This window comes from Suncus etruscus, chromosome 8, assembly GCF_024139225.1.
Source record: "Suncus etruscus isolate mSunEtr1 chromosome 8, mSunEtr1.pri.cur, whole genome shotgun sequence".
NCBI classification, from domain to species: Eukaryota; Metazoa; Chordata; class Mammalia; order Eulipotyphla; family Soricidae; genus Suncus; species Suncus etruscus.
The window spans coordinates 94678413-94705680 of record NC_064855.1 but is presented as its reverse complement, the minus strand read 5'-3'; the positions used below and the strand labels follow the sequence as shown (position 1 = coordinate 94705680).

At 36.4% G+C, this 27268-nt stretch overlaps 1 protein-coding gene across 1 annotated transcript in view; it reads right to left on the bottom strand.

Annotated features, from left to right (window-relative positions):
- The window catches only part of SCEL (sciellin), a 120638-nt gene that overhangs the window by 68898 nt on the left and 24472 nt on the right, over nt 1-27268 (bottom strand). Inside the window, 7 exon segments of the mRNA XM_049778506.1 lie at nt 767-823; nt 1749-1808; nt 2134-2193; nt 4766-4810; nt 9588-9647; nt 12524-12589; nt 17833-17913. Coding sequence (XP_049634463.1) covers nt 767-823; nt 1749-1808; nt 2134-2193; nt 4766-4810; nt 9588-9647; nt 12524-12589; nt 17833-17913 — 429 coding nt within the window.

The following is a 27268-nucleotide window of genomic DNA, read 5'->3' as shown; positions in this document are numbered from 1 at the left end:
CTTTTTGAAAATATTCACATGTAATAATATCTGCATGTTGTGTTCACATCAGTAACATGATTTTTATATATTTAATATTTATGAAGTTATTATGAACATCTTTCACTATTAGGTTTTGCCCAGTGTTCTGTATCAGAGAAGGTTGAGAATGCAGCTGTCAAGATTGACTTGGAAAACTAGAATACATTTCTGTACATGGATTGGCTCATATAAATGTCTTTTAAAGAAAACCAGGATGGGTTGAAGAGGGTGTACAGTGAATAAGGCAATTATATGACTGATTAATTTCAATTTCCAGCATTAAATATATATAATATATATATGGTCCCCTGAGCCCTTCCAACAGTAATCCCTGAACATAGAACAGAGCCAGGAGTAATCCCAGAGCACAGAGACAGAAGCAACCCTTGGGAGTAGATAGGTATGAATTAACTACTCTGACCCCTCCAAAGAAAGATAACCAAGACGATAAAAATAATTTTCATATGAGAAAGTAAAATATAGGGGCTGGAGAGATAGCATGGAGGTAAGGCGTTTGCCTTTCATGCAGAAGGTCATTGGTTTGAATCCAGGCGTCCCATATGGTCCCCTGAGCATGCCAGGAGCGATTTCTGAGCGTGGAGCCAGGAGTAATCCCTGAGCACTGCCAAGTAAGACCCAAAAACCAAATATATATATATGTATATATATATATATATATATATAACAAATAAAGTGTAGTGTAGTCGCTAAACTGGAGAAAAAGCAGTCTCTCATAAATACTTACCCCTTGCTATTGGTGACCATTCTGGGATTTTCTTTCATCAAACTGAGAGTTTGGTTCCTTCCAACATGAAAAATAATATCAGTGACATAATGTCAGTCTAGAATTATAAATTGGTTTCTTAAATGCTATGCTTTCAAATACTGATCATATATAAACACTTTCATAGTACAAAATAAATAAAACATATATATTGACTTCCTGAAATTTGCTAACATATCTGAACTATACATCTGAAATTGTTCAACCAAGCATCCAACTAAAAAGTGTTTCAGCACATTATAAACTTAATGATGGTAGAGGTTTAGCCGACCAGCATCATATATCTTATAAACAACATATTCACTTAAAATCAGACTACTGATCACTACTTTAACAGTAGCATTTGTTGGGGCCGGGAAGGTGGCGCTAGAGGTAAGGTGTCTTCCTTGAAAGCGTCCCATATCTTCCCCCCAAGCCAGGGGCGATTTCTGAGCGCATAGCCAGGAGCAAGAGCATTTGTTTTTGTTTTTGTTTTTGGACTACACCTGGTGACGCTCAGGAGTTACTCTTGGCTATGCGCTCAGAAATCGCTCCTGCTTGGGGGACCATATGGGACTCGGGGATTGAATGATTCGTCCTAGGCTAGGGTGCACAAGGCAGACACCTTACAGTAGCAATTTTTTAAATGAGCAGTCTGCTCTCTTCACTTTTAGGCTTGAAAGAAAACTTGGAGATTATCCAGATTATCTCAGCCTTATTCTGGAATGAGGAAAACGAGGTCTCCAGAGGTTAAACGATTTGCTCAGTCACTCAATTGGCATTGGTCAGCACAAAATGATGATCTGATCTGTTATCTCCTAAGCATGACCAGAGGCTGTTTTACCAGTATGCCTGACCCTGAGTTTAGAGCAGAAAGTCCCTTCCAGGAAATGGCATTAGACTCATTATACAAAAAGTTAGTAGATAATCAAAGAGTTCTGTGAGAGTTTTAATCAAAGGTTACCTTTTGCCATCTTTGTCTATCCGGGCATTCAGAAAAATGAGACTTTCGAGACTTTTGGCTCTGTAAAATACAAAGGCATTCACATAAAAGAAATAAAATAAAGTTGGATGGTATTTTGCATGTTGAAATAAAATTTTATAGTGTCTTGAAAGGTCAGATATCATAAACAGTCTTAATGAATTGTTCATTTACTCGTAATGAATGGAAGAGCAGAAATCCTTCTGAATAGTTATGTCTGAACTAAAAATGTAATACTGAAAGAGTTACCCATCTGTTAGTATGCTTTTATGCTGAAGGATGCAACTCCATTATAGTTAATGTCAAACAGAATAAAACAAGCAATAGGAGAGATTACATTTTTCTGGTTGCAGACAGTTGCACTTACCTTTTCTCTGTTCGTTCTGTCTGAGGGTTAGTTCTGAAAAGACCATCCAGTCCCTGATTTCTTTAAATATATAAAATAAAAACTTTATCAGGAATAGTAGCAGACTTTTCTTTACAGAAATACAGATTGATTGTCATTTAAGAGAGGAGCAGCAGGCGATATAGAACAGCACATAACTGGGTACAGCCTAGGTGTGGTCATTGTTACCACAAGGTCTGAGCAGCAGCCATCCCCCTGTCCTCTAAACCACAGGGAGCTGCCCTTAGGTCTCCTGTAACCACTTGGGAGTGTCCACCCCTCACACCCCAACATGCAAAAAAAAAAAAAAAGGAAATAAACCAAGAATTTGAGCCAAAAATTTTAAAATTGCTTTATCCCAAACAGGTACCTATTGACAAACTCAAAAAGTTCAAATTGCAGGGACAAGAGTGAAAGAACAGTATCCTGGGCTTTTGTTTTACCCACACCCAACCTGGATTCAATCTCCACATCCCACATGCTCCTCCAAGTACTGCCTGGAGTAATTCCTGAGTGCAGAGCCAGGAATAATACCTGAGCGTTATCTGGAGTGGCCCCAGATTTTTTTTAAAATTAACACCAGTGTACTTCCTCTATCATAAATTAAAAAGTTAAAAGAATCAATCTCAAAGATTCTTACAACACACACACAAAAATAAATTGTAAAGAAGTATGGTGATGGGTGATAACTAGACTTAAAGTGGGGATAATTTTGCAGTGTGTATACATGTTGAATCATTATATTATACACCTGAGATTTATATAATTTTATATATTGATTAACCTCCATAAAATATATAAATAGTAGTGAATCTTGGAGAAAAAGTACAAACTGAGGGTCCAAATTGGAATAGATCTCCACATGTAACGTTTTGATTTATGGTTTATGGGGGAATTTGTTTTCAAGATAAATCAATATTTACAAAGATACCATACAGGGATTGGAATGATAGCACAGTGGTAGTGCATTGGTAGTGGTATTGGTAGTGCATTGGCCTTACAATTGGACAATCCAGGACAGTCGGGTTCGATTCCCGATATTCCACATGGTCCCCTAAACCTGTTAGGAGAGATTTCTGAGTGCAGAGTCAGAAGTAATCCCAGAGCTCTGCTGGGTGTGACCCAAAAACCAAAGATACCATGCATACAGAAGCCATCTCCAGAAAGTATCCTACAATTCCGGACTTCAAAATCTCATTTGGCAACCATCAGCTTGAGCTGAGAAACATCTGGGTCACTTTGCCAGGGCATTGTCCACTCTGCTTCACAGAGTGAAGTCACCTCTGTGTCATCTGCCCTGTCTACTGTCAGAAGACCACAAACTATGATTGTTTCTGTTTTAGTTTCTGGTTTCGGGACCACACCCAACAATGCTTAGAGTATACTCCTGGCTCTGTGCTCGGTGATCATATGCCTGGCAGTGCTCAGGGGATCATCTGTGATGCTGGAAATCAAACCCACTTGGCAGCATACAAGGCAAGCTCTCTACCCACTGTGCTGTCTCTCTAGCCCCTGGAGTTCGATTGTGGGTCAGAAAATATCCAACACCTCCTCTCTACAAATGAGAAAGTAGAGAAGCGACAACTTTTAAGTGAGTTGTTGATAGTCAAGTAAGTGTTATTGCTGTCAGAATGGGGAATGAAAACACATCTTTTGATTTCAGTTCAATTAACGCATCTAATTTTTGCTTCACTTCTCTTTGTCTTTGGCACCTGCTCACTTAGGAACTTAATATGCAGAGGAATGGAGAGTTTGCTAAAACTTTATATACCTTAACACAAATATTAATCACTATAATTCAAAATTATGCATAATATTTGATTCAAAATAATACAAAAATTGTTAACTAAATAAATGACTTTGTATGAGTAAAACTAAAAGTATTTAGTGGCAAAATCAAAGTCTTTATAGAAACTATTTTGCTAAATTTTCAAGAAAAGCAATGTGATTATGTAATTGCCTGAGTAATCAAATAAAGTAAAAAAATTGAATGATTCTTTAATATTTGACTAAATATTATATATTCATATATATATATATATGTATTTTTTGGTTTTTGGGCCATACCAGGTGACGCTCAGGTATTACTCCTGGCTATGAGCTCAGAAGTTGCTCCTGGCTTGGGGGACCACATGGGACACCGGGGGATTAAACTGCGGTCCATCCTAGGCTAGCGCTGGCAAGGCAGACACCTTACCTCTAGCGCCACTATATTCATATTTTCAAGAACATTAATAATGATGATGAGATAGTGATTATTCTACAAGCTTTTAATTAAAGATTTTGGGGATTTTTTTTTACTATCTCAAGTACATGGAGTATCATGCCCAAAGACTAATAAAATACATAAAGTCACAATATACAATACAATAATAAAGCAAAAGGGCTGAGTGATAATACGGTGGCAAGAGCACTTGTCCTGCAAGTCATTGACCCATATTTAAATCTCAACACCACCAAGGTCTTTCGAGGAGTCACTACAGGGTCACTCACAGGAATGATCCCTGAATTTAGAGCCAAGAGTGAGCCTTGAGCACCACTGGTGTGGCCCCAAAACAAAACAAAATAACAAAACAAAACAAAACAAAACAAAAAGACAAAATTTAAATCTTACCTGTTCAAACTTTTGTTCATCTGGATAAGATTATCTAATTCTTCGCTTTTGAAAGAGAAATAAAAATCTTATATCAATTCAAGTCCACAGTCAAAGGTCAGAAGGTCTTAAAACAATTATTTCCAAGTTCTCTGAAATATACATTCTGCTTAGGTCATCTACATCTTAAAAATCTGTTTACAGTTGCATGGTAGTCACTGTATATATATGCCACAGATTCTTTATTTAGTTATCAGTAAACTTAATTGGTTCCATATCATTTTTATTGTAAATAGCTCTGAAGTGGATTTAAGTATGCATGCATATTTTGATTCTTTTTGTTTAGTTTTGTCTTTTGTTATTTGGACGGTGGCACTCCCAGAGTAAGCTCAGGTTTACTCTTGACTATATGCTCAGGGATCATTTCTGGTGGTGGTTGGGGGAACATAGTTGGGAGATGAAACTGGGATCAACTGTGTATGAGGCAAGTGCTTTAAGTCCTATACTATCTCTTGGCCCTGCATACATCTTTTATATTATTGTGCTCGTGCTCTTTGCATAGATATCTAGATGCTAATTTAATAATATAAGTGGTATTTTAATATTTTGAGAATTCTCAATACACGAGAAAAATACAGGAAAAGGAGAAGGAAAATGCTAGATATCCTCACTCATTTGTGGGATATAGAGAAGTAAACAAGGGAACGAACAAAGTAAAATGAAAACAAGCACTTCTGATAGCAGAACTGAGGTTACTGAAGAGGGAGAGTCACTGGATTGAGGGATATTGGTACAGTAGCGATGGCTATAGATGCCAATTTATATCTAAAAGTTGTGTGAAATGGGATCCTTAAAACATAAATTCTTATAAACTGTCATTTCAATTTATAAAAGGCTCTTCAAGGCTTCAGCAGCTCTTCTTTCAGGAATCTTTCCCAGTTCTCCAAAGTCCCCCAATTCAATGTCCTAATTTGGGGGAATCCTTTGAGCATTATCTTTTATGTTTTCTTTAAAAAATAATGTAAAATACAATCCTTAAATTTTTACCAAATAACCGTATTTTATAATACATCAATTATGTATGTAAACTATAATTTAATACATAAAATTATTATTGTATACTTATTACTACTCCTGATCCCTTCCTCACCTGTATAATTAAAATTCAGAACTTTTATATAATCTTCAGTGTTTTACACAGTTACCTTCATATTGTTTATGCTTACTGGAGTTGTTTTATTAAATTAATAAATCTATTGACCAAATATTATACTCTATGCTTATATGATGCATTTACACAAAGTTATTATTATTAAAACATTTATCATTGTCTGACTTCTTTCTTTAATTCTACTTCATTTCATTCCAAGTCAAATATATTTGCTGTTTCTATATTTGATTAATTTTAACTTCCCTTGGATGTGACCATTTATGTGAAACTCTGGATTCTGGACTGTACATTAAAACCACTAACTTAGTCCTCTCCCTAAAGAAGTCAATGTCAGTGGTTTTGTTTGTTCCTGTTTGCTCTTCCTAGCAAAGCAAAGAAAATATTTTCTTCTCAACATTTTTGTCTACTTTCTTTGCCTTATTTTATTGCCTTCCTTATCAGGTTTTCAACTCATAAGCCTGTGTACCCCGTATTCTTACTCTAGAATTACATGCTTTTCACACTTTCTTAATGTTCTACTTAAATAAATTTTAACGTTGAAGAAGGGTCATGATTTAGCAATTATACATTCATGTTCCCAAGTCAGGGCTACCTGGATTTTAGTACAGGATTCACCACCCACTAGTTGGAGACTGGGAGTGAGTCACACTTCTTGAGCCTCAATTTTCCATTTGTACAATACTAACTGTCCACCTTGGAATAAAATAAACAATGGAATGCAACATACTTGATGCAATGCCTTCAAATTCCTAACCTTGCATTTAATTTTGACTCTTTTTTTTTTTTTTTTTGGTTTTTGGTTTGTTTTGTTTTGGGGTCACACCCAGGTGGTGCTCCGGGGTTACTCCTGGTTATCTGCTCAGAAATAGCTCCTAGCAGGCACAGGGGACCATATGGGATGCCGGGATTTGAACCAACCACCTTAGGTCCTGGATTGGCTGCTTGCAAGGCAAACGCCGCTGTGCTATCTCTCCGGCCCCAATTTTGACTCTTAAAAGACAGTTTCAATTAATTTTTCCAGTTACCAAATGCTTGCCATATAAATTTTTAAGCTGCATTTAAAGATACTAAGATTTTGGCCCAAATTTAGAGGGGCAGAGTTATTGAGTCAATGAGAAGATTTGAAGATGCCCAGCACAACCTCTTTATTAGAATGACTTCTGGGACTGTACTCTTTAAAAACCTAAGAGCAAACAAAACAAAACAAACAAACAAACAAAACAAAAAACCCTAAGAGCACACCATATTAATAAGAAACACAAAGATTATATCTTTCAAGTAGTATTAAACATTCAGTGGCAGAATTGAAAACTGAGCATAAATGCGCAATAGAGAAGCTATTGACCTTGACAAAGATTAACATTTTAGCCTTGTGTAGGACAAACACTATTCAGTCTACTGACACAATGCCCTGTTGTTGTTTCATGCTTGAAATTCTACCTCCGGATTCAGAGGCTTTCCATTTGTCCATGTTTCCCGAAAGAGAACGAATCCTGTAAATTTTAGTCCTGATCTTTCTCACTGGTTCGTGTGAATCACAATAATAAGATAACCAAGACTTGGGGTTGCTTCTGTTATCACAGGCAAATTAGCATAAATCATGAGACGATACTCTGTTGTAAATTAAATAAAATGGACATTGTACTCTGAATAAAGAAGTTGAGCTCTTAAAATGACCTTAAAATGATGAAAGCTTTGGATATTTAGTTTCACCATTGCATTTGAAATAAATTAAATGTTCCTAATCAGATAGGCATAAACATTCATTTCCCAAAGGAGTGTTACAAAGAGCGGCTTGGATAAATAATGCTATTTCTAGTCTCTATGGATGGCTTGCAGTTATAGTGCTGGACTATATCAATACAACAGATATTTCCCCAGGGCCCTGTCAATGCAACTATTTCTCCCTGTGAAGGATGCATCTGGCTGTGGTTAGGTAGAAAGAACAGTCAAATTAAACTAACCACAGCTCTCATTGTGTTTATTTGATTAAGCCAAACTATAATTTCCCTACTGCAGTGTTCTTCTAGCACTCCATCAAGCATCCCAGTCACCCACCAAAAAGGTGTCCAATCTCTATTAAAGGTGAAATGTTACCTCAAACAAAAGTTAAAGTTAAAGATATAGACACTCAGAGAAAAATTAAAACAAATATTCAGGATAGTTTTTATGGCTTCTGTTTCATATTAGAGTTTCTATTTGTGTATAAATTTTTATAGAAGAGCTTAGCATCATTTGTTTCTTCTCAACACCTTTTATTTTAGTGTGGCTACAATCCTGAGAAATCAAATCCCATTCCTTTTAGAATTCCTAAATTTTTTAAGCAAGTGCATTTTTAACGAGCATGACATTTAAACTGTGAAGTGTTTAGATCTATGGGTTTCTCATTGGTCCTCATTATTTTTCATAAAAGTCTATTATTTAAATATCTTCTATGCAGACATGCAATGAATAAGAAAAATGCTTTCTATGAAAGATCCAATAAATTATATAAAAGAAGAGATATGAAACAATATCAAATAAGATTAGTTGCTATAAAATATGAATAGGGGTCCTAATAGCTTAAGGAGGCAGAGGGCGCCTCTTGCTAGGTCCTTCAGGAATCCAACAGAGAATATGATATTTGATCTGGATCTTAAAAAATAAGTAGGGAGGAATTGTGATCATGGTCTTGGGACTAGAAAAAACTGTCATTTGAGTGGCAGAATGCAATACAAGGAAGTAACTTAATTTGGTTTTGAATGTAGAGTACATATAAAGGCAAACTTATGAAAGTTCTGCAACCCATTTGGGCCAGAATAGCAAGGGTTTTGAATAATATTTCATACATAATTAATGGACATTTAAAAGTTAGTGCAGTGATTATTTCAATATATTCTCAGGAAGAACACTCACACTGCCATCTAGATAAATAGTATGGGGGGGAGGGGTAGGTAATTTGCCTTGTACCCAGCTAACCTGGATTCAGTTTCAAGAACCACATCTGTTTCCATGAGCCCCACCAGTAGTGATCACTTAGCAAAGAGTCAAGATTATCTCCTGAACATCATTGGTTGTGGCCCAAGAATGACAAAAGAAAAGAAAATTCAGGCTGTGATTGGAAATAAAAGATGAGAGGTTATAATACATAAATCTGAATAATCTACCTATAATGAATGGAAATATATACATACAACTAGATATACAAATGTATACATATGCATATACATATATGTATATAAATGCATTCTATAATATAAATATCTGATACTACACTGAGGAGATGGAAGAATTGAGAATGATCCCAGAAAGGAGAGCTGGTAAAAATGAGAGGAAAAAGGGCAAGAAATAGCACATTTGAGAAGGAAGAAGGAGCCTTCTAAAGGAGGAAGCTGAATGGAGCATTTGACAGGTAGAAATATATAGACCAGCACAAAATTAAAAAAATGGTCAAAGCCATGAAAAGCAGAGGTCACAGGAATGAGTAGTCACCACAAGAGGAAGCAAAGGAAGTCAGTACCTATGAATGTTGGCTCACACTAATCGAGAGAATCTGCTTCTGTCTATTTTTACAGTTACCTAGAATGAGCACTGGAATTTCGTTCCTATTGGGAACTTATAAAGTATTCTAGTCCAGCCTTTTTGATACATATAGAGAAGAAAAGAGCAAATTCAACAGCTCTGATATCTTACCCTTTGTCAGTTTTCTGCAGTGAAGTGGCCACTTTGACAATGTTCTCAAGGTCCTGACTCCTTCAAGGAGGAAAAATACACATCAGACAATGGAGAAACTCATTTTTTTATCCTTTCAGTGCATTTTATTATAGCTATTCATGATATGTCACACACACACACACACACACACACACACACACACACACACACACACACACACTGTCATTCTACCTGGGTATTGGCTCTGCCATCTAGTGCTTATTGAAATAACAACAGCTTCTTCTTAGGAGAAAACTTAGTTACTCTCATGTTTTATGCCATAGAATGAAAAACACAAATATAATTATATATTGTAATATATGTATACATTATAAAATAATATATTTATTGTTGTGTATGTAAATATTTTGGGGGATTACTATGTTGCTCACCCTAATCTGATTAGTTGATTGTGCCCTACCCTAGGGTGTGACCTGGCATTCTGCCCCCACCCTAGGGTAGGACCTGATTCTGCTTCCACCATTGGTTGGTATCTGATCCCACCATTGGGTGGGACCTGACTCTGGACTATAAGAGCAAGGGTCTGTGGAAGGCGAGGGCTTTTTGCTGGCTGGAACTGAATCTGAGTCTTTGGACTTCAGTTTTGTCCATCCGAATAAAGCAAATATTTCCACGAGCCTGATTGTCTGCGAGCTGTTTACCCGCCGTTTCACCTCAGAACCGTGGGCTAGACAGGGTGGCAGACGCGTGCTCCGAGCTGGAAGAAAAGGGCCTCATTCTCCATCCCTCCATCAGTCAACCTCTTCAGGGGCTGACCTGCTACATTTATATTATGCTTTCAGTAGTATACATTGTGTTTAAGTACATGTCTATCTGTGCTAAAATTAGTTGTTATAAAATATGCATATATACATGTTGAAGTACATATAAGCACATACATATATTATATTTAAGAAATAAAAATGAAGTTAAGTGCACAAGTAAACACAGTATGTATTCAGAAGTTTTTCTACCAGAACCCAGAGTCAGTAAGCAACATCTGGATCATGAATTAGTCCCTCACATGAAAGGAATGGTTTCTATTGAGATTTTCAAAGGGAAAGAAAGTAAAATTTTAAAATGTATTGTATGTTATACAATAGTGTTTAAGTTGATAGCCTTGACATAAAATATTACTGTATATAACACCACCATGTCCCCCACTATTGTACTTATCTTTAGGACAGATGGGATAACTGACACACAGTCAGCAGGGCCCACACCGGTCTCCCTAGCTCAAGAAAAGTAATAACTGAGAAAGGACTTCTATTTGTAAGCAATGCCTCAGAGATTGTTAGAGTCCATGAAGAATTCTGTACTCAGACAAAATTGGGAACAGCTCCTGGCTTTTGGATATATACATATATATATATATATATATATATGTACATATATATAAAAGCATACTGAAGGTTCTGCAAGGTCTTGTTACAGAGAAATCTAGTTGTGTTTTCCAAATATGCTGAACTGTTAACCTCTTATAACTCAAAAATGGGAAATACTGAGATAATCTTGTAACTTAAGTTATGAGGTTCTATCTAATTCTCCACAAAAGCAAGATAACCTGTGTGATGAATGACTCAAACTGGGATTCTTTCTGAGAGTAGAAAACATTAAAAATAAAAAAGAAGGACTTGGGAGATGCTGAGGGCTGGAACTAATGCTGTGCACTGTGTCTGACCCTTAGGTATGCATGGCTTGGTCCCCAGCTCCTCTGGGCCTGAGGAGCACTGCCTCTTTAGATTCAAACTGGGTCATTTCCAATCTCTGAGCACAGCTTGGGAGATTCTCTCCCTCACTAAATAACAAAAATGAGAAATGCATGTAGGTTTTGAACATTGAAAGCTGTTACTGTCTAACAAAAAAGTTTACTCAAAGCTGGTTTATCAGAATGGCTTAAGTTGCATGTTTATCTTTAAGGATACCAGAAAGATAATAAGTGTCATATCACACATTTGGTCAATCTCAGTTTGATCTCTGATATCCTGGGCCCTAGAAGGCCCCAAACATCATAGGTGACTCTAGTGAGCCTTAATGCCACAGACCTTTACTAGCAACACAAACTGGGGGTTCGAGCAGTGAAATGCTAAACAATTTGTACAAGTATTGCTGGGAGGGGCCCCCATCCTCCCAAGAACTGTTTAGGAGTACCTACTTCCAAACAAAACAAACAAAAACATGGCAAGTGTAGTATTATGCCAATTTTACTATAATGAATCAAATTTGAAAATAGCAGCTTCAAAATCTAATTTTAAAACACCTAGCTTTTGGTTTTGTTTTGTTTTGTTTTTTGGCCACTCCCAGTGATGATCAGGTGATACTCAGGTGATACTCCTGGCTATGAACTCAGAAATTGCTCCTGCCTTGGGGGACCATATGGGACACTGGGGTGTCAAAACACTGTCGATCCCAGGCTAGCACAAGCAAGGCAGACACCTTACCACTCCGCACCACCGCTCTGGCCCCATAAAACACCTAGCTTTTTAAAAAGTAAAATCAAGAACTGTCAACAATCAATACCAAACTCAATGGAATGTGCAAATCAATAAGAAAAAAATCAAGACCGGCTTGGGGATGTTATCCAAAGGCATCAACACAACTTGTAATTTTTTCTTGTAGGTATAAATGATGGAATTTTGTATATCCAAGTCTGACAAAAGTGTTTGCAGAACAAGTATTTCCCTGTCTTAAGGAGGTTATTCTTATTCAGTTATTCATGTGCAAATGATTTTGATTGTTTTCTTTATAAATGCTTAGAGACAATAAATAAATTCTGTAGAAACATCTATAAAACATTTGCTAGTCAATACATAGAAGTTAACTGAAAAACTTAGTTTGTTATTTTTTTAATGTTGAGTGTTGTAACAAAACATACTTTGTAATTCCTGCCATTTCATAGATATAGATCATCATACCTTATAGTTCTTTCTGCAGATCTATTGGTCTCTGTATATACACCTGGTTTGGGTGGACATATCTGTCTGTATTTTAAAAGTTAAACATAATATTTGTTACATAAGAAAACACTTTCTGTTAAATTTAAATTTCTAAGAAAGTATTTATACTCAAAGATAAGTGTCTTGAATATATAGTGTTACTTGACAGAAAAAAAATTATACATTCACTCAATAGATTGACTTGAAATGATCATTCTGAATTTATCATTGAACATATCATTCTGCTTTATTTTTTATTTATTTGTTTGTTTGGGGTCTTTTTGGGCAAAAACCTGGAGGCACTCAATGATTACTCCTGATTCTGTGCTCAGAAATCACTCTTGACAGGTTCAGAGTCCATATGGGAGGCTGGGGATTGAGCCTAGGTCAGTCGCATGCAAGATAAATACCCTACCTGCTGTGCTACAACCCCTCATATTTTATTTTAAATTCTAGAGTTTTATACACCATCCATTTAAATATACTTTGACCATAAATATTTTCATGTTCATTTAGATTATCCAGTGATAAATAAATGCATATATACTTACCTCTAGATATAATAATACAATATTTAAAAAATAATAATAATCATGGACCAGAGTCATAGAACAGTAGGGAGAATGTTTACCTTGTTCGAGGCAGACCCTGTCACCCCACCCTGGGCAAAATGTTAATTTTACCTGGTCAGACCTTCCCACATCTGGGAGGGTTCTTTGGAAAGTAACAAAAGGATTGCTTTAGGGATGTAAAGGGGATTGAGAGAGATTCAGGAAGAAGCTGCTGGAGAGGTTGGCAGGATGGAGAGATGGCAGATTCAAGTTTAAGTACTGGGCAGCTATGGAGCCTGCTTAAAAGGTTACGATAGAAGCCACACATGTGGCCTATGATTAATAAAGCTTCATTTCTCCTAAAATCTGACTGCCTGTTGTTCATTTCCTCGATGCCACTCTGATCACACAGATCTGCAGACTAGTGGCCCAGGCCAGCAGAGAAAGGCCTCACCTCCATCTATCACCACCCACGACCATCCAGGACTCAGTAATTAATATGTATTTCTACAGCCCAAAATTAATTCTTAGCAATTCTCTTTGGTACCCTGAGTTTACCAGGAGTAATCTCTGAATTCAAATCCTTAAATAAATTCTGAATAATGCCAGGTATGGTCCCAAAACAAACAAAACCGAAACATAAAAAATCTTGTTTGTTACGAGTAATTAATAGTATTTTTCTTAAATCTTTATTCTGTTAAATGCAATGCAGAAAAAATACTTGATCGGATATAATGGGGAATAATTTATATACTTAGTGATACCACCACTCTGAGATAACTACACTGAATTGAGTTTATAAGGATTTTCAATGTTAGGAGGCTCTGTCATAGCATAAGGCTTTGCACTCATCTTTTGCTAAGTATCTTACTGACCTATTTATACATTCTCGCTTGTACTCAAGAAACTATTTTCAACTATTTTTGTACCCCTGGGGACATGTGTTAATCACAGAAGAAACACTTCCTTCTCATATTCTTTTATTAAAATTATCTTTCTGTGATTAAAGCAATCAGGACTTAAAACAAGCAAGCTGTTCTAATTTAATTTTTAATATCATTAGAGGAAGAAAAATTAGAGTAGTAAATGAATTAAATTCATTTTATAAAATATTGCTTCTTTTAGTCCACACAAACTCACTGATTTTTGTCATCTAATTTCAGATAAAAATTTAGGCGATTCTAAATCCAATTTAATTTAGTCACCCCCCCCCCTTAGAGAAACTATTTGAGTTCATTTTTTTGTTTGTTTGTGGGCCACTCTCAATGGCACTCAGGGGTTATTCCTGGCTTTCCACTCAGAAATTGCACCTGGCAGGCTCGGGGGACCATATTGAATTCTGGGAAATGAACTCAGCTTGGCCGAATGCAAGGCAAATGCTCTACCAGCTATGCTATCACTTTGGTCCCTAAATTTAGAAATTTTTAAGGATTATAAGAATAAAGGAAAAGTAGCTCATAATAAGAACCTTAAGGAGTTATTTTTAGGGGCTGGTGAGGTGGCGCTAGAGGTAAAGTGTCTGCCTTGCAAGCGCTAGCCAAGGAAGGACCACGGTTCGATCCCCTGGCATCCCATATGATCCCCCCAAGCCAGGGGCAATTTCTGAGCATTTAGCCAGGAGTAACCCCTGAGCATCAAATGGGTGTGGTCCCCCCAAAAAGAAGTTATTTTTAAAAGCAAAATTAATAATCTTTTATTGAAAAAAGTATAAACCTTACTGATTTATTTTAGTTAATTAAGTGAAATCTTTTCTTGATGGAGCCAGAGTAATAGCACAGTGAATAGAATTGAATAGAATGTTTGCCTTGCACAAAGGAAGCTGACTGAACCAGGGAAGTTTTGTTACAAAAAAATTAAGACCTTGATTACTGAAGGCTGATTACAACAACAGTGATGGAACAGAACTCCTAGAACTGTAAAGAAAAACTCTTTCTAGCCTTCACCCTATGACCTACCCAAATAACAAGATCTCCAGCTACAGAGGAGGGATGTCATCACCCACATCCGAGTGGAAAGTTTTCTGGCACCATAGAAAGACCTTGAGGTGTGTAAATGAGTGAGTACAGAGCTGTGTAGTTGTTCCCATGGCAGTATGATTCAAGGGCAAAGAAACCCTGTATCTCTTAGGCCAAGGGAACTCCCATTCTAATTTCTCCAATACTTACCATGCCTATGCAAAAAAGAAGAAGAAAGAAGAAGAAAAGAAGAGGAGGAGGAGAAGAGGAGGAGGAGAAGAAAAGAAGAGGAGGAGGAGGAAGAAGGAAGAAGAAGCAGAAGAAGGAAAAAGAAGCAGAAGCAGAAGAAGCAGAAGAAGAAGAAGAAGAAGAAGAAGAAGAAGAAGAAGAAGAAGAAGAAGAAGAAGAAGAAGAAGAAGAAGAAGAAGAAGAAGAAGAAGAAGAAGAAGAAGAAAGAAGAGGAGGAAGAGGAGGAGAAGAAGGAGAAGAGAAGAAGAAAAAGAAGAAGGAGGAGGAGAAGGAGGAGAAGAAGAAGGAGAAGAGAAAAAGAAAAAGAAGAAGGAGGAGGAGGAAGAAGAAGGAGGAGGAGAAGAAGGAGGAGGAGGAGGAGAAGGAGAAGAAGAAGAAGAAGAAGAAGAAGAAGAAGAAGAAGAAGAAGAGGAGGAGGAGGAGGAGGAGGAGGAGGAGAAGGAGGAGGAAGAGGAAGAAAACACAACCCACACACAACCCTTTTTTAAGAAGTTGCTGGTCTGGCTTTTTATTGTTTGTTTATTTCTTCATAGCTGATGGTTTTGGTTTTTTGGTTTATTCTTTTTTTATTCTTTTTGTACTTTTGTTACTCCCTTATTGTTTTTTGTTTTTGTTTTGTTTTGTTACCTTTTTCTTCTTTTTTCCCTTTCTTCTTCTAAATGGATATTTACAACACCTAGACGACTCCTCCCATATTTTTTCTTAAATCTCCAATAGAGCCACATTACTGGAATCACCTTGATCAGCCTCATAATTGGAGGGGGAAATAATGGATGATACCAAGACCAGACAGTCAGATTTTCATTTGGTGGAAATAAAAAATGATCAGACTTAAATACTAAATCCAAAGTCAATGACAACAGAATTGATACCCAATCTACAAGTTGTACAAGTGGAGTATAGTTCCACTAGCATTATGGGGAGTAAAGGAGGTAGATGTGGAATACATGCTGGGAACAGTGGTGGAGGGAGGATAACACTAGTGAATGGAATGCCCCTCAATCATTATCAGTATGTGCCTTAAATATTACTGGGAACATTTTTGTAATTCACTTTGACCACAATAAAAATTAAAAAAAAAATTTAAGACCTTGGGGCCAGAGCAATAGCACAGCAGTAGGGTGTATTCCTTGCATGCTGCTGATGCAGACACACCCTGGTTCAATTCCAGACATCTCATATGGTTCCCCGAGCCTGCCAGGAGAAATTTCTGAATGCAGAGCCAGGAGTAACCCCTGAGCGCAGCTGGGTGTGTCCCAAAATCCACCCCCCCCCAAATTAAGACTGTGTGTGTTTGTGTGTAACTCAAGAGGAGACTGAATTCCTAAATACAGTACTGCATGGTTTTCTTTCTCATTAGTACTTTCTAGCTAGTTTCCTTCTTACTGAAGAATATTTCCAGAATTACTTCCATCCTGTCAAATATACCAACAACACATACACACACACACACACACACACACACACAAATTATGAAGGAACTAAAGGCAGACAGTTTGAAAAAGTTCATGCAATCTTCATTGAGAAGCTTCCTTTTTTTAAAATTTCTTTTGTTTTGGGAGGACACATGCAGCCCTGCTCAGTGCTTATTCGTGGCTCTGCACCCAGGATCACTACTGGAGGTGTTCCGAGAACCATATCTGATGCTGGGTTTTGAACCTGGTTGGCAAGGAACTTGGAAAGTGTCCTACTTTTATTATTGCTTCAGCCTCTGAGATATATTTAAAATTTCATCATCATCAACAACATAATAATAATGGAAATGTAAACTGTAAGACGTCAAAAAATGATTTGAGATTACTAAGGACTTTAACAAAGACATCCCTAAGAATATTTTTTTAATCTGAGTTTATATTTATTTTGTATTTTCTAAGTATTTTTATTGAAGAGTGATGGAGATTCAAAATAAAAAAGCAAGTTTGTCGTTCATTTCTTGATTTAGAGACAACTTAATTAGCACATCTGTCAATATTTATGCAGTTTTGTAATAAATGACAAATTTCTTAGCTAAAATAAGACTAAAGAATAGCCTAGGTATATTTCTGACCAAAGTGGAAATTGGATCAATAACACAAATTTCAGGTATATCTTTCATCGAAAAATATAGCTATTAAAAGAAACTTGGGAGTTTTTCAATATGATTTATATTTATAGTATGTGCAATATATATTGAATGGATCTATAAATTTATATTTGAAAAGAGAATCTTTATTATATCAGCTTCTAAAATTTAATTATAAAAAATATGACCAAGAAATACTTCTTGGATATGAAAATTATTTGGTTTCTATCCTGAACGGTATGGTATATAAAGGTATATTTACATAAAGTAGGTATTAGTCATAAATATTCAAAAGCTAGCTTTAATATGCATTTTGTTGGAAAATAAAATTAGAACAGCTTTACACATTCTTTTTTTTTACTGAATGTGCATATACAATATACCCATGGTTTGTACACATTACCATCCATTTGCTTTCCTATCTGTTGAACCTCTTCATTTTGGCAAGAAACTTGAAATGACAGATCTTACCTATTATCCCTTCTCAGCACGTGAGGAGATGAAATAGGAGAACTGGGCTTTGGAGGTATTGAGGTGTGAACAGTTGGTTCCCTTATAAAACAGAAAATAGCAGTTCATTTCACCATGGAAACATGGTAAATTTTAGCATCTATTAACCAAATGCATTTAATTACCTATTTGAAAATAGCTCAGGCTTCTTAGAGCCTCTTTTCATGAGTACCTGAAAGGTCAGAATATAAGGAGCACTAAACTTTTTCAAGCATCTATTTAAATTACAGGTATTCAAAAAGGTTATTGAATCAGGTCTTGGAAACACTGCTGTTCTCTTTAACTGTAGTTAAAATAGATTCAGTTTTAAAATGGTTTAATATTTTTCTAGAATACCCTAGCTCAAGTATATTCTAGTAGGGTTCTGATTTTAAAAGGCCACACCTCTAGATAATTGAGATAGAATTTTACAAATGGCAGAAGCCTAGTTCATGAAGGAACTTGAAAAACTGCATATACTATTCTCAGTATGATCATGATAGTGGAAGTTAAAACCTTACCAGGGGGAGACATTAGCTCAGAAGACAGAACTAGTTCCTCTTGCCCAAGTTTGCCAATTGTGTGAAGGACTTTCATTTGGAACACAGTGATTACAAATATGCTTTCTTAGTTCTACATACTTATGCCACAACATGGCAGGAAAAGGGATATCTTACAGCTAAAAGTTTGATATTGTTTTTATTTAATAAACATTTGTGGTAGTTTGTTTTGTTTGTTTGTTTTTGGTTTTGGGGTCACACCTGGCAGTGCTCAGGGCTTACTCCTGGCTCTATGCTCAGAAATCGCTCCTGGCAGACTCGGGGGACCACATGGGATGCCGGGATTCGAATCACCATCCTTCTGCATGCAATGCAAATGCCCTACCTCTATTCTATCTCTCCGGACCCATTTGTGGTAGTTTTATATGTACCAGGTACTCTAGAAAGTGGATCATTTTTCCTTTCTCAAATGGCTGCCATAGTAACAGATCTATGAACTGATGGTACAAAGAGCTATGAAGAAAAGGGAGATTGGGTGACTATAGAGGGCACAAATAGAGCATAAGATGTCTGGCAAGGGAAATTTTGACAGCATAGCATTCTTTGGTAAACTGGTAAATGCAGTTTTGATGAAACAATGTTGAAAAAAAGATGATGGGAGTGAAAACAGGAAAAATGGGATGCCAGAATATAGATATAATCCCTTCCTTTAAGCTAGTTCACAGTCAACAAAGAAAGGATAAGTGGGTATTTCCATTGAAGGTTAATTGACATTGTTATTCTCTTGTCATATTTAGTTGCGAAATGGACAGAGAAGAGACAAGAGTGCTGGATTTAGCTAATTTTATTCAGTGAGAGTAACAAAAAAAATGAAGGCCAAGGAAGGGAGGGAAAGCACAGAAATTATTACAATGAGGAATTATAATATTCCAGATGAATTTTTGAGGGTACATGAGACAATGAGGGATGAAAAAATGGAAATAAAAAGGAAAAATAAATTGGAAAATCAATGATTTTTTTTAATTCAATAGAGCTGAGGAATTTCAGGAACCAATGACTGGAGGAAATGAGTAGAATAAATGAAAATTAGAAGTCAGAGTGTAAATTTTTAAGTGGAAATTGAATTACACATGGTTATTTACAAGGAGGAGATTCATGAATGACTGTGAGTAAAGGACAAGTCCAGTGGGGAGAAGATCAAGGAGATGACAGGAAAGATCTTGTACATGAATCTGAGGTGGGAGGAGAATTTTGAGAGAAAGTTCACCTGATGAAGTGAGGAAAAGCTTCTTGAGTCCTACATTTTTGTATCTATGAGACCTCTGAGTGATTCCAGTGAGGAAATGGCTTCAAAGAAAATGAAATGTTTTGAGAAAGAAGGAATATAAATTGGTAGATAGTGACCATCTAAAATGAACAAGACCCATCCTCTTCCTTCAGTTCCTGGGAAAATGGAGAACCGGTGAGAGCAGCCTTTCTGGGTCACTAATAGGGATCTCTAGAAAAACTCAACAAAGAGAAATCTTCAGAAAAGAGAACAGTTGGAAATTTTGATGGCAATGGATCACATATAAAGGGAGGCACTAAGATGATTTGAGAGGTCAGAATGGCATTAAATTGGATGAGTTTCAGCAATGCACAAAGCTCCAGAGAGATCAATCGCTTGGGAATACTGGCCACTCGACAGGGCATTTTGTGCATATAACATCTCTACAAAAGACATTGGAAAACTGAAAATAAGCAAGAAAATGATACAAGATACAAAAGGATAATAAAATGGAACCTTACAAATGGGATTCTGGAGATGAGCTAGTGCAAGATTTTTGCTTATGCCAGAAACACAACAAGGAAGAGCAAAATTTCTTCCAGGTTCAAATGATCAGGGTGAATATTAGCTGGTGTGTGTCTAGAAGGCATCTAAGTACATAATAAAAAGATGGTGTAGAGAGCAGCGAGGTGTGCGAGAGGGAGGAAAAAGACTCAAAGAATGAACGTGCTGTTGCGAAGACCAATATGCAGAGGTGCATATTATTTCAAAGGGTGATGCTTTTACACCCCAGCTGAGCTGGAGCCAGGAAATGCCACATTGACTCCAATTCACCTCAAAAGAGCTTTCATTTGCATGTCTGCAATGACAGCCACAGATGACAGGACTCAAGCCCATGGGGGCAATGAGAGAACTCATTCATACTGTGCCAGGAGCTCCATGTGATGCCAAGTAAGGGAATTAAAATGCAAGAGTGAGACAGGAAGCTGTGGTCCCAGAATATTTTGAAGAGAAGGAAACAAGACATACTCATGTGGATGGATTCTATTTGATCATCACTTGGAGAAGTAGTGTTCAAGTTTAGCTAAATCAACCCAGGCTCTCCCCTCTGTCCTTGTCTCAATCCCAGATCTTTCCAGAATCCCTGCAACCAAATTACAACCACTAGGTTATAATTATAAAGAATAACTTTTAAAAATAAAAAGTAATTTCAAGAGAACAAATGAAATCTGGCAGATAGTAATCCAAAGGCTGATTGAAATAACTAAAACCAACTTTTTTTTATGTTGCTGCAAAGATCATTTCTTTTTATTATGACTTTTTAGGCTAGTTTGGCTATGAGAATTCTGTACAAGACTGATTTTGGGAAGGACATTTCTATTACTGGAGCACAGGTCTAAGTAGAAACAAGAATAAATATTTGACTCCAGGATTCAGTGTGAGTTGCATTTTTCACTTTCTTGTTTGTTTTTTACTTTCACATTTAACAAAAAGAAGTTTTATTTCACAGTGGCAAAAGAGATAGAACTTGTGTTCTTTGAGATCAATAAGATGCCAATTTTGCCATTCAATTAGCCCGTGGAGAATGTATTTTTGCTATTCTTTTTCAGTGAGTCCAAATGATGAGTAATTTATCTTGAATTACATCAATAAAAGTGACTTGGCTAGGGCTTTACTTTGATTATTTTGATGCAAATCTCTTTTTTATTCAGCCTCAAGATTATACCATCTCAAATCAACACTCCCGTAATGAAATGTTAGTAACAATATATTGTTACTATTATTTCTATCACTATTATTGTAATGTATTGTTAAAATTATTTTCTTGCCCAAAAATGGAGTCATGAGATCAACAAGCACTTCTTCCATGACAACTGCAACTATAAGGTTCTTGGACTAACACCAACACACAATTTATTTTTAAATCTGTGGTAAATTGAACTCCGTTAAATTGAAAAATCTTTTGCTCGGTAATATACTTTAACAAGAAGAAACCCATATTACACTGGAGAAGCCATGTTGTAAATCACATACCTAACATAAAAAGTATAAATAAAACATGCTTTTATTTTCTAAATTAGTTTTTTGTTAATTATTTACCCATGATGGGGCTCTCAAGTAATCCTCACAGCTTTGGGAGTCTGTCTTGGTGATAGTCAGGTACACTAGGCTAAAAGACGCAATTTAAAGGCCTGTGGGCATGGAATATTTCAAGCCTTCTGGCATTGGGGACCCCAACATGAGGGCCTCCAGGAAATACCCTGTAGTGTTCATAGTCCATATGGTGTCAGAGTTTGAGTTTCTGGCACATGAAAAGCATATGATCCTAATACTGAACTATCTCCCTGGGCCCTGAACATATTTTCTAAAAATCTTTCAAAACACATAAGTATACAAGAGGCCAATTATAAAATGGAAATTATGTAAACAACTATTCCACCAAACAAGAGATACACATATTAAAAAAAACATATAAAAGAAGTTCAATATCACCAGTCTATGGAGAAACACAAATGAAATAATCACAATGAGGTTCCCCACATATTTTGAGAATAGCTAAATATATATATACATATATATGTATATATATACATATACATACATATATATATGTGTATATATATATATATATATATATATATTTGGTTTTTGGGCCACACCCAGTGGTGCTCAGGGTTTACTCCTGGCTGTCTGCTCAGAAATAGCTCCTGGCAGGCACGGGGGACCATATGGGACACCGGGATTCGAACCAACCACCTTTGGACCTGGATAGGCTGCTTGCAAGGCAAACGCCGCTGTGGTATCTCTCCGGGCCCAGCTAAAATATATTTTATCTGATAAAACTGAGTCATGTCAAGGAAGTTAGGCAACTTAAATGCTCAAAACCTGTCAGTGAGAATGTGAACACTGGTAGCTTCTTACAAAGTTAAATGTATGCATAACATACGAGTAATTCTGCTTGTAGGCAAAGATTCAAGAAAAATGAATTTATAAGTTCACATAGATGGAAATCTAGATGTGTGCAATTAAATAATACTTAGAAACAACATCTAGTCTTTCAGGTAGGTGGATAAATGTAATATGTACCTCCAGCCAATGAAATATTATTCAGCAACGAAAAATTACATATCATTGACACATGCACATTAGTGTATATTACATAAATACATCTAGAGAAAGAAGCCAAGTTGGAAAAGTTATATTGAGTATAGTCAGATCTGCATATGCTTGAAAGGAAAGAGAGGTGAGAGAACAAAGAAATATCGTAGCCTATTCTACAAGTATACAGGTAGGCTTTGCCCCCCACTATCTGCTATCTGCCCAGGCTCAGAGAAGTACTGTCTTTTGCCATAGCGTTGTTTTTATTTGCCTGTCATCCCCATTGAACCACACTCAGAACTCCCAACCTCCTAAGTTTTCTTTTTGCCAAGCCATTTTCTCTCCTCGAAGTCCAAATCACCATTTTCACAGAATGCACCAATTCTGTCATTTTTTGCAGAACAGAAGCCTGATTTACACATTTCAAACTATGATTTTAATTAGAAGAGCCCACGCCATAATCTGTCAGAGTCGAAAATTTTAAGTAAGGTAAAATTTAAATTTGCATTATTTTAGTTATAATTAAATTTTTTTTTTGGTGAGTTAGGCCACACCAGCTCTGCTTGGATCTTGCTCCTGGATGTGTGCTCAAACTCCCTCCTGGTGGTAATCAGTGAAACATATGTTGAGCCAGAACTGAACCCAGATCTGCTCTGTATAAGGCAAGTTTAACCCATGTATCTTTCTGGCCCTAGGATAATATTCTCAATGGTTTGTTTTGTTTGGGTTATACCCTGAAATTCTCAGAGCTTACTTTTAGCTCTGTAACTCAAGGATCACCTGATGGTGCTCAAGGAAACATATGTGGCGCTGGAGATTTAACCAAGTGAGCTTGCATGCAAGGCAAAACCTTAACTAGCTCCTGTCCTATTTCTCTTGTCCTTAGGAAATATTTGTTTACAATACCAGTTGATTAACTTTTAGATAATATTATGAAAACAGTTAAATAGTTTCAAAAAGCAAAGCCCCAAAATAAATAAATAAAATAAACATTCCTCTAACTGTTTGTTTTGCTTTGGCTTACTTTGGTTATTTATTTATTTTTAAGAGGAGCCACACTTAGTAGTTGTAGGATCTTAGAACAACTTCAGAGAGAGAGAGGAAGAGGAGGAACAATCATGTGCTGGGGATGAAACTTAGGGCAGAGGCAATGGGGTTCTGAGAAAGAGAGGGGTAGTGAGAATTTAAAAGTAGGAGAGAAGAAAATATTCTTTTATTTGTTGTTTGAACATGAGTTACTTAGATCTAGTGTTAGGAGGCCAAGGCCTGCCTCTGGTAACCTCATAAGGCTAAGAAAATAGCAAGTAAGTCACTACTAAACATTAAAACCCTCATTTCCAAATTCTGAATTAACGCTACTTGAAGACACTTTTCAAGAATAATAAACCTGAACAGATTAATTATATTAATTATTGTCAATGCTCACACTGGGTATTCTAAGCACTCAGGTAATTTAAAAATTATTGTCCTTTGACATCTTACTGAGAGTCTTTAATTTACACAGATTCTATCAATAGAAAAAAAAGATGTTTAAAGAAAATATAATTGATTTAAAAAAATAACTGTGTAAGATATTGTTACCAATAGAGTTTAAAAAATAGTGCAGCATAATTAGAAAGGTTACATTTTCCCATTTATAGTTACAGACAGAAAAAATATAACTGTAGTGCAAGGTTGCCATGGCAACTTATTTCTGAATCAGGATTTCCCCCACCCCTTTCAATTCTGCCAATCAGCAAACTAAAAGTTAAAAACCACTGAAGGAGAAGAGTCGAAAAAACACCGGTGGATAATTATGAAAGTACCTATCAAGTACTAAATGATTGCTTTCAGTTATATAAGAATTCTCTTCATTATGTTTGAAAATGATTTGACACACAAAAAACATTCAAGCAGTGTGTGTGTGTGTGTGTGTGTGTGTGTGTGTGTGTGTGTCTGTGTGTGTGTGTGTTTTGGCACTGATGTATTCACCATTGACCCAGGATCATTATTAATTGGTAGCATCCGAGCAAACCATTTTGTCTGCTCAGCAACTGTGGTTTTTGAAAGGGCATGTAGGCATAGGGACTGATGTGTCAACAAGAATTTTATCATTAAGATCAAAAGTAATATGTGGAGAGAGGTTTCTGAGAACAAAAGAAGGTGGGAACCAGAAACAGAGAAGCAGTTATCAAATCCTCCAGAAACTTAAGCCAGATGAGTAGATTTTTAAGATTGCCTATGAATTTCTATGCGACTATTTTCTGTTCAGTGTAGTTTGGTTTTGGTTTAGTTTGCTCAGACTCCTGACCCCTTGTTCAGAGATTACTTTTGGAAAGACTCGAGGGATTATAAAGGTGCTGGGATTGAATGTATGATTGCCACATGCAAGGCAAATACCCACTGCACTGTCTCTCTAGCTTCAGGAGGTAATTTTTTGAGATGAAAGAAGTTTGAACATAGAAAGAAGAGAAGAACTAGTGAAGCAGGGTTTTAGTCAGAGAACCAGGAGAACACATAAAAAGTGTATGAAGAACAGGGATCATAATGATAAATTTTATTCATTAATTTATTTTTGCATATGGGCTATACTCAGTGGTGTTGTAGTGCCAGAATCATTCAATACAGTAGTTAATCCTGTGCTGTTGGGTATCAGAAATATGTAATAAGAGGTTTTAGGATTCAATTCATGGCTGCATATGTACTCTACCACTTGGCCAGACCCCTAATCCTATTTTGTTTGGTTTTGATTAAATTGAAAAAAAATGATGGATTGTGATAATATTTCATAGAATTTCAGAGGAAATAATCTAATGACTTACATCATTCCCAGACCCCATATGATCCCCTGAGCTCTCCAGGGTTTATCCCTGAGATTATGGCCAGGAATAACCCTGAGCACTGCTTGGCATGCACCAAAACAAAGTAAATTAATTCTAAAAATCAGTATACTGGTTGTTTTCCTTCTTATTATAAAAAGATAGAAGAGGTAAAAGAACACTTGTCATTTTAGAAATTTATCGGGAAAATATTTTTTTTTGTATGGATATTCCTGGAAGAATGAAAATGGAGAGGTCAGAGTGATCGATTAAAGGACAGAGCATATGATTTGCATGCTGTATCCCCATATTCGGTCTCCAACACCACATGATCCCTTGAGCACTCCTGGGAGGAAGCCCAAAGGACAGTGCTTGGAGTATCACACAAGCATTTTGGACGAGGCTCAAAAACAAAAGGAAAGACCAAATAGTCCAGAAATATCACTCCAAAGCATTTCAGGACTGGAAAACACTGATTCGAAAGGGCATTTTCACCCCTGGGTGCACAGCAGTCTTTATTTACAATAACCTGAACTTGCCATCAACCAGATGGTACTGACAAGACTGAGGAAAGCTGCTCTTCTATTACAAAGGTAGCAAGTGTTTTGAGAACAAATGGATGGAACTTGAAATGATTATGTTAAGTGCAATAAATTGGGAATTGAAAGATTTCTTTTTTGTCTTGTTTGTTTTCATTTGTTCTGGGCCCACACCTAGCTCCAGGAATCTAAGAAAGTCACAAGTAAAGCAAATGCTGATGCTCGAGTGGCTCATAACCACTGGTCTCAGGGAGGAGAAATTAGATCATTTAACCCTATGTAGAATATAAGTAAAGTAAATAAACTTGCAAAGACCAATACAGTTGATGCCTAGACTTGGTAAAAAAAAAAACTGCTTATGAATGAGAAAGCAGGTGAGGGTCAGAGCAAGGGGGAAAAGCGTTCTTTTGATCATAACATGGAAAGTGGTCAAGCTTTAATACTCACATGGAAGTGTAAAGGTATACCACAGAAATTCTACAGCATAGTGAATCAATGAGTTTTTTAAAAAAAGAAAAACCTTGTTATTAAGTCACCATTATATACAAAGTTATTTATAACTGGGTTTTAGACATAAAATAGATGGAACTGGAAGTAAGACAATAATTTTTTTTTAAAGTTTCATCAACTTCAAAATTTTAAAAACTATGTTTTGTTTTCACTAATTGTTTTGTTTCACTAATTGTTTGGGTTTCTCTTTCTATTTTTTCCTTTTTTCTTATATTTTAGTACCAAAATATTAGGCTGCTACTACTGAGTCAGCCAGATATATGGGTGCAAAGTAAGGAGAAGAGCAAGAGAAAATGAACAGCAGAAGGAGGAGGAATATACACAACACTATATACAACACTATCACTAGTTTTCTTTTTTTTTTTCATTCTTTTTTGATTGTTTGTTTTTTGGGCCACATCGTGTGATGCTCAGGGGTTACTCCTGGCTCTGCTCAGGGGTTACTCCTGGCTCTGCAATCAGAAATCACTCCAAGCCAAGGGAACCAGAGGGAATATGAGGGGGATAGAACCGCTGTCTGTCCAAGGTAAGTCGCATGCACACTAGCTTTCAATCTCAGTATAACTTAACTAAATTTTTTTCATATCAGATAAATCATAAAAGGAACAACTGAAAATAACTGAAAAATGGGGAGAGACTTTGTTTATTTGTTCTTTTTGGTTTGGGCGCTGTGCCCAGAGCTAAACATTGGTTACTTCTGGTTCT